Here is a 13,465-nt window from a genome sequence, read left to right as displayed (position 1 = left end):
AAGAGCAACTGCCTGAGTATGTATCCTGCCCCTGTCACTCAGTAGTCAGTTGATCTGGGGTCACCTTCCTGAGCCTCAGTTTCCCCACAGGGTTGTTTTGAGGAGGAACTAAGATGACGTATGTCAAGCTCTTGAATATGAGCAGAGGTTCCCATGTTAGGAAATGTTCAAAACCGTCTGCCACGATTAAACTTTAAAAATCGGCACCGTGTGGTGTGTGTGAGGGAGAAGAGATGTCCCAAGTGTGCAGGGACACAGGCCTTTTAGAAGCAAGCCTGGCTCTCTCGCTGACAGCCGGAATGTTATTGCTCTACTTTCTGAGTGGGGAGCAATCCCCATGGCAGTGCCGGGCACACGGTGAGTGCTCCCATGGTGGGGGGAAGGGGCTGTGCCACGGGCAGGACAAGCTTTTCGTGATTGGAACTGGACTTGAGAGGTCAGGCCGGGGACAGAAGTGAGAACTGAAAGTGATGTCACCACGAAAGCCCCTCAGGATACAGGTTGCCCAAACTCCACTGAAGAGGCAGAATCTTTAGCTTCTTAATTTCAAACACAGAAACAGGGTGAGGACTCCGTTTGATTGTCCAGTCTTTTCTGGATCCCCGCTCACTGTGAAGGGCTCTGCATCTCACGCAGGCCAGGCATCTTGTCCCTCAGAAGGGACAGACGGTGAAATCTCTGTGCTTTCCTCTAGATGTGGCCTTGAGGCTGGTGAATGGAGAGGGCCGGTGTCAGGGCCGGGTGGAGGTCCTGTACCGGGGCTCGTGGGGCACCGTGTGTGATGACGGCTGGGACACCAATGATGCCAACGTGGTGTGCAGGCAGCTGGGCTGTGGCCCAGCTCTGTCAGCGCCAGGAAGTGCCCGCTTTGGTCATGGCTCAGGGCCTATTGTCCTGGGCGACGTGGGCTGCTCAGGACACGAGTCCTACCTGTGGAGCTGTCCCCACAACGGCTGGCTCTCGCACAACTGCAGCCACGGGGAAGACGCCAGCGTCATCTGCTCAGGTGGGCCTCCAAGAGGTGGTACAAAGGATGTAGCACAGGGCAGAGGCACAATAGTAAAGATGCCTATCCTTCTCCAACCTTGGTGTCTCCATCGGGAAAATGGAAATAATAGTGGTACCTTGGGCAAGTCATTTTACCTCTAAGTGCTTCAGTTTACTTCTCTTAAGACCAGGGAACTCTTCCATAAAGGGTTGCCATGAGGCCAAATGAGATAATGAAATACTTAAGACAACAAGTGATGGAAATTGTATAATCATGGTCATCATCATAATCTCATTGCCATAGAAGCCAACACTTGGGTGCCAACAATGTGCCAATCAGTACGATAAGCATTTTACCTGGATTTTCTCATTTAATTCTCCCAATAACCCTATGAAGGGTAGTAAGTCTCAGTAATGATCATCTCTGTCATTTGATGGGAAAGAAGAGACATTTTTATCTCCCACTGTCTCTGTCAACACAAAATCACTTAACTTTTTGGACTAAATGTCCAAACAGTTACTAGTCTGTGCTTTTAGCCATTCTGTTCAGTTAGTTTAGAACTGGTAAATTAAATCAAAGCCCTCAACCTCAGCTCCTCAGGCATCTTAATACAAGCTGCATAGGCTAACTTCTCAAAGAAATAAGTAAAGCTATGGGTCTTCCATTTTGTGCAAACCTAATTTGCTTTTCTACAGTGATGAAAGGTTAATTTCTATTTTAATGAAATAAAGAAATATCTGCAGCAGCAAATATGTGGAAACAAATGGACAAATTATTAAAGAGTATTTCACTGAACTTGTTTTTAAGGTATCCAGAGCCATTTTTTTTAATGACCACATTTTCTGGGACTAGTTTAGTATTTTGCGGTGCACACACAAGAGACTCCAGAAATCTTTATCGATTAGAATTAAATTTCAAAATCAGATGATAGATCTGTTGACATCAATCTCCCCGAAGTTGCTATGTCTCTACTTCAGAGTCAAGTCTAAGAAAAGCAAGGGTTCAAAGGTGGATTTCTCAGTCAGGATCCCTGTGGATGAACCACACACTTGTCTGATTTTTCTTTTATTCCTTTATAGATTCCCTATCAGATCTTCTCACAACACCTGGTAACTACTCTGAAAAGAATATGTTGTATTTTGTTTATAATTTATTTTTCATTCTACACAGTTATTGATATCTTAAGAATAAGTACTGCCTTACTGAACTTTAATGAATGGTATGAGGTCTGCACAACAGTATGATTTCTGTCCCTTCTAGAAACACAAAGGCAATAGAAACGTCTTTAAGGTATAGCCTAAATGGAGCGTGTGGTCGTACAGTTATGTTCTTCCTCAATTTTATTTTGCCTTTGACTCAAATTTCAGTGCACATCCGAATCAACTAGGGTACTTGTTTGACTGCGAGGTCCTTGGAATTCGCCTTACTCTCATCTAGAGTCTCTGATTTGGAGGACCTGGAGTGGGGCTCAGGAATATGCATTTTTATATAACCAAAAATAAGGATGATCTGCAGACTACACATTGAGTAACCATGATGCATGGCCTAGTACTGAATTAAGTTTTTGTGTTTGCAATATAATTATGGAAGCATGACTTTCCTAAGATTTTCCAAAAGAAGAGACAGATGATGTGTACATATATTTTAAGCACTACCTATTTTTACTTACTTTATCTTAATGTCCAATGTTTTATATAATGTCAAGTGAATTTAGGTTTTTAATATTTTCCCAAATGATTCTTGGCTATGTCATGAGAGTGACTTGTTGATATAAAGACTTTTCCACAGGTGCATTGCTAGCACTGAACTTGTACATACCTTTCAAAATGACATCAACATCCTTTCCACCTCATTCAGCAAGAACCAATCCAACCAGGACCCTTCTAAGCAGGAAAGACCACAGCGTGGACTCTCTCTATGTTGTTTCGGGGGAATGTGTTCCCTGCCTTCAGGGACATAGGGTCTAATGGCAAGATAAACGTTGATCGACTGACCATTCAGTTAATATTACAGCCGTGATAAATGCTGGAGTAAGAGGCACTCGGCAAGAGAGACGTGCTCAAGCCATCAGAGAGAGAGCGGTCTCCAGAAAGTCCCAGGTGAACTCAGGTCCAGAGCCAGTGTAGGAGTCAGCCAGACAGAGCAGGAGGGAAGAGTGTTTCTCTGTTATTCACTGTCGCTGCTGTCAGGAACTTGAGGGAACAGATGCAGACTTAGGTTGACTGCAGCCACCCTCCCCCAGCTGTCAGATACTCCCCCTCCTGCAGGCTTAGCCATCCCAATATTGTAGCTACCCGGGGTAGTGCCCTGATGGGAGGTTTACTCTAGTTACCATTTCCCAAACAGTGCCCTTGACACATTTTCTGAAGCTCTAGAAAAACAGACTTCTAATCAACGAAGTTTTGGAAGTGTTGCCTGCTGTTGGTGGTCGAACCCCTTTTGTCCTTTGGAGCAAACGGGTGAAGAGCAGCTGCGGGGACAGCTGCACTCGGTCCTGGTTCTTTCTTGCCTTCTAAGTCCTTATCTAAGTCTGGATGGAGATGTCGGAGGCAAATCCAGAGATATATCCATGAGTAAATCCCTGGGGCGCTCATCCTTGGTCATGTTTTGAACTGATTCATACAACAATGAGCAATCTGGCACCACCTACACTTGCAGCATCCTGTCCCTCTGTACCATCTCCGTAGGCTGGCCATTTGCTTGGGAACAATGAGACTCCATGGAGAACGCTCAGATAAGGCTCCCATCCACAAAATCCTTAAACCCCACTACATGGGAGAGACTCTATGACAGACAAGAGATAGTACTTGAGAGGATGAAATAACCTCACTGGCCCTCTTAACAGGCCATCAACAATATGCTGAAGGGCAGCTAGGAGAGTGCCTTGTGGACCCCACATTCAAGGTGGAGAGACGGTTACAGTAGTGCAATTCTCTGACATCAAGTACCCTCACTGGTCTGTTGGTTCTGTCAGAGAAATTCAAGTCTCTGAACCCTGACGGCTGCTCCAGGCAGGACTTGAACTTTAAAAAGTATCTGAGAAGTTTATCAGATCGCTTAGCCCTCCTTGTATCAGGAAGTAAGAAACAAGAGAAGGTGAAAGCAACCTTGATAGAAATTTTAATAGGAATTTAAACATAGTAGATCTCTTTGGATTAAGTAGATGTTGGTACATAAGCATCATAAAAGATGAAATGGCGGTATCTCATGTCCTTTTAGCAAAATGAGATGGTCCAAGTTCTTGCTGTAAAATATCGTGGATGAAATTTCTTAACTTTCCAAGGTCACATAGCAAGATAAAATTCAAGATCAGAGGTGTCATCTCTTCAGCAGATTCTAGTTTACTTTCAGTCCTTGAGTCTCCTCAGAGAAGACTTAACTTTATATTTTCTGTTTTTCTCTCCTTCTACAATCTGTATATGCAAAGACTACTATCACAAATACTGAAACTACTGCTGCAATAGAAAATGAATAATTTCATATAGGTCGTTCTCTGCAGGTCACGATGTTGAGTATATCCATGGGTTTGACTCTTATTCAGGAAAACATTTACGGAATGGAGTGAGAGAGAGGGTTGTGAGCATGTTGTACAGAGGGAGATCCCTTGTGAACCAGAGTGCCTGGCTTGAATGGGAGCCTCTTTCCTTCTCCGTGTTCCAGTGGGTGGGAAGGGTCACTCAGAACATGGGGTCTGCAGGAGCATGTGTGTTTTCAAACAGACACCAGTGAGATCACTCTCTCACACACAGTTCCAGTTCTCTCATCTGGACAGCTATCTGCTGAACCTGGCCGTCCTATCCCAAAAAACCTTGGTGTGGGGCCCGGAGGACAAAGTACAAAATTCTTTAAAAGCCGACTTCAGAGCCCCAGACGAATGCCACAGTTCCTGCAGGGACATACTGGGGTCATGGGGCAAATCTTCAGCATGTGCAGTCGTGAGTCCAAGATGTAAGGGCGTTGGAGAACTATCCATGGTATGCTACAGAAGGAACATGTGAAAAAATTCTAGATCATCTCCAGAATGCTAGGTGAGAGATATTTTTTTCATTCTTAAGCTTCAGTGGACTACGTTTTGGCAAAGCAGAACCTATAGTTATTTAATGAAAACCAGTAACACGACCGATGTTAAGGGACCAAGTGGGTCATGATTCTCTCAGAGATCGTTGACTACCAAAAAAAATTGTGAATGCTTTAGAGGGCTGAGACCAAGACTAATGCGCACTTACACATTGAATGCTGTGCATTCTTTTAGGGACCGAACCGAGTTTGGCCGTGCGGCTGGTGAACGGAGATGACCGGTGTCAGGGCCGGGTGGAGGTCCTGTACCGAGGCTCGTGGGGCACCGTGTGTGACGACGCCTGGGGCACCAACGATGCCGACGTGGTGTGCAGGCAGCTGGGCTGTGGCCGGGCCACGTCGGCCCCAGGAAGTGCCCGCTTCGGTCAGGGCTCAGGGCCGATTCTCCTGGACAACGTGGGCTGCTCAGGACACGAGTCCGACCTGTGGAGCTGCAGCCACAACGGCTGGAACAGCCACAACTGTGGTCACCACGAGGATGCCGGTGTCGTCTGCTCAGGTGGGCCTCCGAGATCCCCGGACCCCCTCCCGGGCGGGGGGGATCTTTGCTGAGAACAGACACACACTTCCCGCCCGCCCGCGGCCCCCACCCGAGCCCCTCCCAGAGATCCTGTGCCTCCCAAGGTGGCCCGGGGGCAGCTGGCCCCGAAAGCGAAAGCTCGAGGTCGGGGGTGGGGGGGGTGGGGGTGGGGAGCGGCGGGGTCAGCTCCCCTCCCCTCTTCGGCCAACAGCCAACAGCGAGGAAGCAGAACTGCTTTGGAGCCGTGAGGGCACAGTGGGCCGCAGAGAGCGCCCACCGTTCTGGGGCCGGACAGAAGGGGCCTCCTCCTTCTCAGCAGGGTCGAGGGCTCAGTCCACACCCGCGTTTCCTCTGGGGCTTCCTTCTCGGCGCACCGCTTTTGGGGGTGCCGTTGGAAAATGGGTCACCCTCACCCCTCGACGGGTGCCTTCATTTGGGTCTTCCCAGCAGCCGATTCAGAGAACAGGATTCCAGGCTCCGGCGTGAACTGGGGAGGGCGAGAAGAGCAGTGGGGAAGGGGGCCGCCGGGCTGTGGGCAGTGGCGGGTCGCTGAAGCCCGGCATGCTGATGAGCCAGCGAGGCCGCTGGGGCTGGAGCTCGATCCCCAGCAGGGTCTCGGGGGCGGCCCGATTAGTCTCGGACTCCCTGCCCCTGGGCCGCCGGAATGGGCTCTTCCTCCAGAACTGCTGGGACCCCTCCTTGCTGTAGCCACGCAGGGGAGTTGAGGCGGTGGGGTGGCCGTGGCGGCCTGTCCCGGGCGTGCCAAGGGGCCGTCCTATTCCGGAGAGGAGGAAGCCCCCAGGCCCAACCAGGCGGGCAGGCAGGCACTGGCGGTGGGATAGAGGGCGGAGCTCCCGGAGGACCCACAGGTTCGCGGCGCTGGGGGGCGATGTGCACGCAGCGGGCGCGCCAGCAGCCTCAGCTCGGCGTGAGCCCCTGCGCCTCTTCCACCTCGGAGACCAGCTGGGGCCGCTGTGCGCTTTGGGTCCGACTTTCTTTCTCTTTCTCACAGACGTGCGGTCCCGGTCCACACCTCTGCCCTGTAAGTACCCGGCGACGTCCTCGGGAAGTCCCTCTGCTCCCTGCCCCCCCTCCCTTTCTCCTCACTCCGGGCCAACCGCTGCTCTGTGCGGAACCTACGGGTCGCCTCATTCTCGCCCTCTGTCACCGAGACACGCGGCACGCGCTTCCTAACTAGTCCTGGGAGTCCCGAGACTTGCGTCTTCCCGTCCTGACGTCAGTGTGAGCTTTCACGGGGCGCATTGACAGCGTCCCCAGAAACTCAGGGAACGGGCCGCGCGTTCCCTGACCTTTGCCCTGGCCCGGTCCCGGCCGGGGAGACTTTGGTGGGAGGATGGAGGTGGATCGCCACCGACCTTCTGTTGACGGGCTCTCGGAGCAGGCCGGATTCCCTCCATCCCTCACTCCTTGCAGCACCCTCAGGTTCAGCGGGGTCACCTCCGCATCCACGACTGGCAGAGACGGTGCCCAGGGGACGGGAGGGGAATGAGTGATTGTGGGGCTCCGGGGACCGGGAGACCCGATCGGCTCCTGGTCCACTCTGCCCGGCGGCGCCTGCCTTTTCTGTGCGAGCCGCGGCGCCTGGGCATCCCCTGGGACGGGCCAGTGAGTCCGTGGCTCAGAGGAGGGAGGTGGCAAAGATTTTCCAACGGAAGAGAGGGCGGGCCGGGCTCAGAGAGGTGGCGGGAGCAGGCTGATCTCCGGCAGGGCCTTCGTCCCCAGGGAGGCAGCTGAGCAGGAGGCTGGTGCAGCACACACGGGGAGCAAGGGGCGGGATCCACGTGTGGAAGCGCTGTCGTGGTGCCGCCAAAAGCCTTCTTCGAACCCTTCCCTCCCTGACGTCTAACTCTGCCTTCCCTTTGTTGCACTTCCAGCCGCCTGGCCCAACACGAGCCCAGGTGTGGCGTCCGCGACAGGTAAAGGTTCCTGGGGCCCACGCTCCCTGGGGCCCACTCTCTGCTTCTGGATCCACCTTGGGTCCGAAAGTGATAGGAGGAGGCTCGGGGTGGGCCCTTCCTTGCTGCTTGTCCCTGTGGGCGGGGCGGGGAGGGGTGGGGTGGGGCCGAGGGAGGAGTCCCTGGAGAACAAGTCCTAGGTCTGATCCTGGGGGGCTGGCCGCCTGTCTCCAGCGGGATGCTGGCCCAGACGCTGAGCTAAGGGCCTCCTCCAGGGGCTCAGCGTCCGCCCTGGAGTCCTCGCGGGTCCTGCCGGGACCCGGCTCCTGGCTCCCAGGCGACGGGCCGCTGTCCCGGGTGGAGGGCGGGAGAGTGCCTGGACCGCCTGTGTCGGGCCCAGGTCCCATCCTCTGCTGGGACGTGGTAGAACCCAGGCAGGACCACGCAGGGGCCAACAAGCTCCCCACAGGGTGATGGTCTGGGCCTGCCAGCGGTCCCCACGGAGCTCCACCCTGGGGGTGCCCGGTGTGTCCAGTGTGGGTCGGGGTCCCGTTCCTGCTCACCTCCGTCGGGGCTCCAGGGTTGCTTCCCTCCGTCCGGGCATCCTTAGCCCGGGGCAGAATAGCGTGTCTCTGCTCCTTTCCCCGGGAAGCGGATTCACCCCTGGGCACGTTCCAAGGTGACTGCTTGCCCAGGGAACTGAGCCATGACGATGGCCCCAGAGTCTGGAACACGCCTGGGGCCTGGGACCTCAGGAGAGACACGGAGGAGGTGTTCTTGTGCTCCCCCTAGGGACCGAACCGAGTTTGGCCGTGCGGCTGGTGAACGGAGATGACCGGTGTCAGGGCCGGGTGGAGGTCCTGTACCGAGGCTCGTGGGGCACCGTGTGTGACGACGCCTGGGGCACCAACGATGCCGACGTGGTGTGCAGGCAGCTGGGCTGTGGCCGGGCCACGTCGGCCCCAGGAAGTGCCCGCTTCGGTCAGGGCTCAGGGCCGATTCTCCTGGACAACGTGGGCTGCTCAGGACACGAGTCCGACCTGTGGAGCTGCAGCCACAACGGCTGGAACAGCCACAACTGTGGTCACCACGAGGATGCCGGTGTCGTCTGCTCAGGTGGGCCTCCGAGATCCCCGGACCCCCTCCCGGGCGGGGGGGGGCGATCTTTGCTGAGAACAGACACACACTTCCCGCCCGCCCGCGGCCCCCACCCGAGCCCCTCCCAGAGATCCTGTGCCTCCCAAGGTGGCCCGGGGGCAGCTGGCCCCGAAAGCGAAAGCTCGAGGTCGGGGGTGGGGGGGGGTGGGGGTGGGGAGCGGCGGGGTCAGCTCCCCTCCCCTCTTCGGCCAACAGCCAACAGCGAGGAAGCAGAACTGCTTTGGAGCCGTGAGGGCACAGTGGGCCGCAGAGAGCGCCCACCGTTCTGCGGCCGGACAGAAGGGGCCTCCTCCTTCTCAGCAGGGTCGAGGGCTCAGTCCACACCCGCGTTTCCTCTGGGGCTTCCTTCTCGGCGCACCGCTTTTTGGGGTGCCGTTGGAAAATGGGTCACCCTCACCCCTCGACGGGTGCCTTCATTTGGGTCTTCCCAGCAGCCGATTCAGAGAACAGGATTCCAGGCTCCTGCGTGAACTGGGGAGGGCGAGAAGAGCAGTGGGGAAGGGGGCCGCCGGGCTGTGGGCAGTGGCGGGTCGCTGAAGCCCGGCATGCTGATGAGCCAGCGAGGCCGCTGGGGCTGGAGCTCGATCCCCAGCAGGGTCTCGGGGGCGGCCCGATTAGTCTCGGACTCCCTGCCCCTGGGCCGCCGGAATGGGCTCTTCCTCCAGAACTGCTGGGACCCCTCCTTGCTGTAGCCACGCAGGGGAGTTGAGGCGGTGGGGTGGCCGTGGCGGCCTGTCCCGGGCGTGCCAAGGGGCCGTCCTATTCCGGAGAGGAGGAAGCCCCCAGGCCCAACCAGGCGGGCAGGCAGGCACTGGCGGTGGGATAGAGGGCGGAGCTCCCGGAGGACCCACAGGTTCGCGGCGCTGGGGGGCGATGTGCACGCAGCGGGCGCGCCAGCAGCCTCAGCTCGGCGTGAGCCCCTGCGCCTCTTCCACCTCGGAGACCAGCTGGGGCCGCTGTGCGCTTTGGGTCCGACTTTCTTTCTCTTTCTCACAGACGTGCGGTCCCGGTCCACACCTCTGCCCTGTAAGTACCCGGCGACGTCCTCGGGAAGTCCCTCTGCTCCCTGCCCCCCCTCCCTTTCTCCTCACTCCGGGCCAACCGCTGCTCTGTGCGGAACCTACGGGTCGCCTCATTCTCGCCCTCTGTCACCGAGACACGCGGCACGCGCTTCCTAACTAGTCCTGGGAGTCCCGAGACTTGCGTCTTCCCGTCCTGACGTCAGTGTGAGCTTTCACGGGGCGCATTGACAGCGTCCCCAGAAACTCAGGGAACGGGCCGCGCGTTCCCTGACCTTTGCCCTGGCCCGGTCCCGGCCGGGGAGACTTTGGTGGGAGGATGGAGGTGGATCGCCACCGACCTTCTGTTGACGGGCTCTCGGAGCAGGCCGGATTCCCTCCATCCCTCACTCCTTGCAGCACCCTCAGGTTCAGCAGGGTCACCTCCGCATCCACGACTGGCAGAGACGGTGCCCAGGGGACGGGAGGGGAATGAGTGATTGTGGGGCTCCGGGGACCGGGAGACCCGATCGGCTCCTGGTCCACTCTGCCCGGCGGCGCCTGCCTTTTCTGTGCGAGCCGCGGCGCCTGGGCATCCCCTGGGACGGGCCAGTGAGTCCGTGGCTCAGAGGAGGGAGGTGGCAAAGATTTTCCAACGGAAGAGAGGGCGGGCCGGGCTCAGAGAGGTGGCGGGAGCAGGCTGATCTCCGGCAGGGCCTTCGTCCCCAGGGAGGCAGCTGAGCAGGAGGCTGGTGCAGCACACACGGGGAGCAAGGGGCGGGATCCACGTGTGGAAGCGCTGTCGTGGTGCCGCCAAAAGCCTTCTTCGAACCCTTCCCTCCCTGACGTCTAACTCTGCCTTCCCTTTGTTGCACTTCCAGCCGCCTGGCCCAACACGAGCCCAGGTGTGGCGTCCGCGACAGGTAAAGGTTCCTGGGGCCCACGCTCCCTGGGGCCCACTCTCTGCTTCTGGATCCACCTTGGGTCCGAAAGTGATAGGAGGAGGCTCGGGGTGGGCCCTTCCTTGCTGCTTGTCCCTGTGGGCGGGGCGGGGAGGGGTGGGGTGGGGCCGAGGGAGGAGTCCCTGGAGAACAAGTCCTAGGTCTGATCCTGGGGGGCTGGCCGCCTGTCTCCAGCGGGATGCTGGCCCAGACGCTGAGCTAAGGGCCTCCTCCAGGGGCTCAGCGTCCGCCCTGGAGTCCTCGCGGGTCCTGCCGGGACCCGGCTCCTGGCTCCCAGGCGACGGGCCGCTGTCCCGGGTGGAGGGCGGGAGAGTGCCTGGACCGCCTGTGTCGGGCCCAGGTCCCATCCTCTGCTGGGACGTGGTAGAACCCAGGCAGGACCACGCAGGGGCCAACAAGCTCCCCACAGGGTGATGGTCTGGGCCTGCCAGCGGTCCCCACGGAGCTCCACCCTGGGGGTGCCCGGTGTGTCCAGTGTGGGTCGGGGTCCCGTTCCTGCTCACCTCCGTCGGGGCTCCAGGGTTGCTTCCCTCCGTCCGGGCATCCTTAGCCCGGGGCAGAATAGCGTGTCTCTGCTCCTTTCCCCGGGAAGCGGATTCACCCCTGGGCACGTTCCAAGGTGACTGCTTGCCCAGGGAACTGAGCCATGACGATGGCCCCAGAGTCTGGAACACGCCTGGGGCCTGGGACCTCAGGAGAGACACGGAGGAGGTGTTCTTGTGCTCCCCCTAGGGACCGAACCGAGTTTGGCCGTGCGGCTGGTGAACGGAGATGACCGGTGTCAGGGCCGGGTGGAGGTCCTGTACCGAGGCTCGTGGGGCACCGTGTGTGACGACGCCTGGGGCACCAACGATGCCGACGTGGTGTGCAGGCAGCTGGGCTGTGGCCGGGCCACGTCGGCCCCAGGAAGTGCCCGCTTCGGTCAGGGCTCAGGGCCGATTCTCCTGGACAACGTGGGCTGCTCAGGACACGAGTCCGACCTGTGGAGCTGCAGCCACAACGGCTGGAACAGCCACAACTGTGGTCACCACGAGGATGCCGGTGTCGTCTGCTCAGGTGGGCCTCCGAGATCCCCGGACCCCCTCCCGGGCGGGGGGGGGGGCGATCTTTGCTGAGAACAGACACACACTTCCCGCCCGCCCGCGGCCCCCACCCGAGCCCCTCCCAGAGATCCTGTGCCTCCCAAGGTGGCCCGGGGGCAGCTGGCCCCGAAAGCGAAAGCTCGAGGTCGGGGGTGGGGGGGGGTGGGGGTGGGGAGCGGCGGGGTCAGCTCCCCTCCCCTCTTCGGCCAACAGCCAACAGCGAGGAAGCAGAACTGCTTTGGAGCCGTGAGGGCACAGTGGGCCGCAGAGAGCGCCCACCGTTCTGCGGCCGGACAGAAGGGGCCTCCTCCTTCTCAGCAGGGTCGAGGGCTCAGTCCACACCCGCGTTTCCTCTGGGGCTTCCTTCTCGGCGCACCGCTTTTGGGGGTGCTGTTCGAAAATGAGTCATCCTCACCCCTTTATTGTCATGTTTATTGTGGGAATCTGGGTCTCTAAGCCTCTCACAGGTGTCTTGAAAGGGCATGTCAAGGCCCCGTCTTGGACAAATACCAACTTGTTCTTGATCCTAGTGTGAGCAGAGACTACACTGAAGGATTTATTCAGGATAGGGACTTTAACATATCTGTACTTTCAGAAGATCAATTTTGAGACATTGTGAGAGTGACAGATAAATTCACTCAGCGTGGATATTGGCACCAAGTTGGCACTCCATAAGTGGTGTTTCAAGCAGTGAACATGAATGGATTCAATAGCTGGGTCCCTGGTAGAGAGATTACTTGTAGGCCCCTGGAGCCAGCCACACTCAACAAAAGGAAGGTCTAACCTAGCAAAATGGCGGTGGGAATAAAAGGAAAGATGATCTTGATGTTAAGGTGAAAGATGACCTTGTATTTAGGAGGTGAGGAGAAGGAGGGTTCAAATATGCAAGTAAATTTCCTACACATTTGTTGTGGAGCACGGTGACACCATCGATTCAAATGGAGGAGAGAGTCTGTGTTGAGTATCGGATGGTGGGATGGGATGTCCTGGAGGCCATAGAAAACATTTGTCTAGAGCTTAAGCGTGGGGTTGTGAAGGCTGCTCAGCACTGGAGAGTTTTTCTTGAGGTCTTCCTCCTAGATAGCTCTCAGAGTACGTGAAGTCCTTCAGGGCGAAAAGACAGGGTGGGAAGAAGTCTAAGACAACGCATGGGAGAGCAGTGATATGTAAGGTCTGGAGAGAGCAGAACAATTGGTGAAAGAGACAGTGCAGTGGACAGAGGAAGGATGAGCACTTGGAGTGCTGGGTGGTGAAAATCAGGGGGAGAAGACAGGGCTTTCCACTGTGTCGCTGCGGGTTTGCCTTTGAGGCTGGTGAATGGAGGTGACCGTTGTCAGGGCCAGATGGAGGTCCTGTACCAAGGCTACTGGGGCACCGTGTGTGACGACAGCTGGGACACCCAGGACACAGACGTCATCTGGTGGCAGCTGGGCTGTGGCCATTAAGTGTCAGCCCTGGGTGGGGCCCACTTTGGTCAGGGCTCTGGGAATACTCTCTTGGGTGCAGTGTACTGCTCTGGATGGGAGCCCTGCCTGTCCATTGCCCCCACAGAAGGTGGTACCACCATGAATGTGGCCACAGGGAAGACGGCAGACTCCTGTGTTCAGGTACTGCAGACATTGCCTCGTGCTGTCACCTGTGCCACTCTGAAGACAGGGGCTCCTGCTGTCCTCAACATTACGTGCATGCAGTTTACCTGCTCTACTCTAAGTCATGTCTTATTTGAGGTTAGAGAGCAGGTATTACTGTGCCTTTTCACAGATA

The 13,465-nt window shown here is 56.9% G+C and overlaps 1 protein-coding gene across 1 annotated transcript in view; it reads left to right on the top strand.

Annotated features, from left to right (window-relative positions):
• The first annotated feature begins 299 nt into the window (after positions 1-299).
• Positions 300-13,465, top strand: part of LOC147916916 (scavenger receptor cysteine-rich domain-containing protein DMBT1-like) — a 50,320-nt gene continuing 37,154 nt past the window's right edge. The window contains exons 1-9 of the mRNA XM_087433017.1: positions 300-357; positions 695-1,006; positions 5,241-5,564; positions 6,598-6,627; positions 7,481-7,522; positions 8,294-8,617; positions 9,656-9,685; positions 10,539-10,580; positions 11,352-11,675. Of these exons, the coding sequence (XP_087289143.1) occupies positions 300-357; positions 695-1,006; positions 5,241-5,564; positions 6,598-6,627; positions 7,481-7,522; positions 8,294-8,617; positions 9,656-9,685; positions 10,539-10,580; positions 11,352-11,675 (1,486 nt within the window). The remainder of the gene's footprint in view (positions 358-694; positions 1,007-5,240; positions 5,565-6,597; positions 6,628-7,480; positions 7,523-8,293; positions 8,618-9,655; positions 9,686-10,538; positions 10,581-11,351; positions 11,676-13,465) is intronic.

Source organism: Ceratotherium simum, chromosome 6, assembly GCF_057802395.1.
Source record: "Ceratotherium simum simum isolate JZ-2026a chromosome 6, ASM5780239v1, whole genome shotgun sequence".
Taxonomy (NCBI): domain Eukaryota; kingdom Metazoa; phylum Chordata; class Mammalia; order Perissodactyla; family Rhinocerotidae; genus Ceratotherium; species Ceratotherium simum.
The sequence above is the reverse complement of the archived record's forward strand: the minus strand, read 5'-3'. Positions and strand labels throughout refer to the sequence as shown.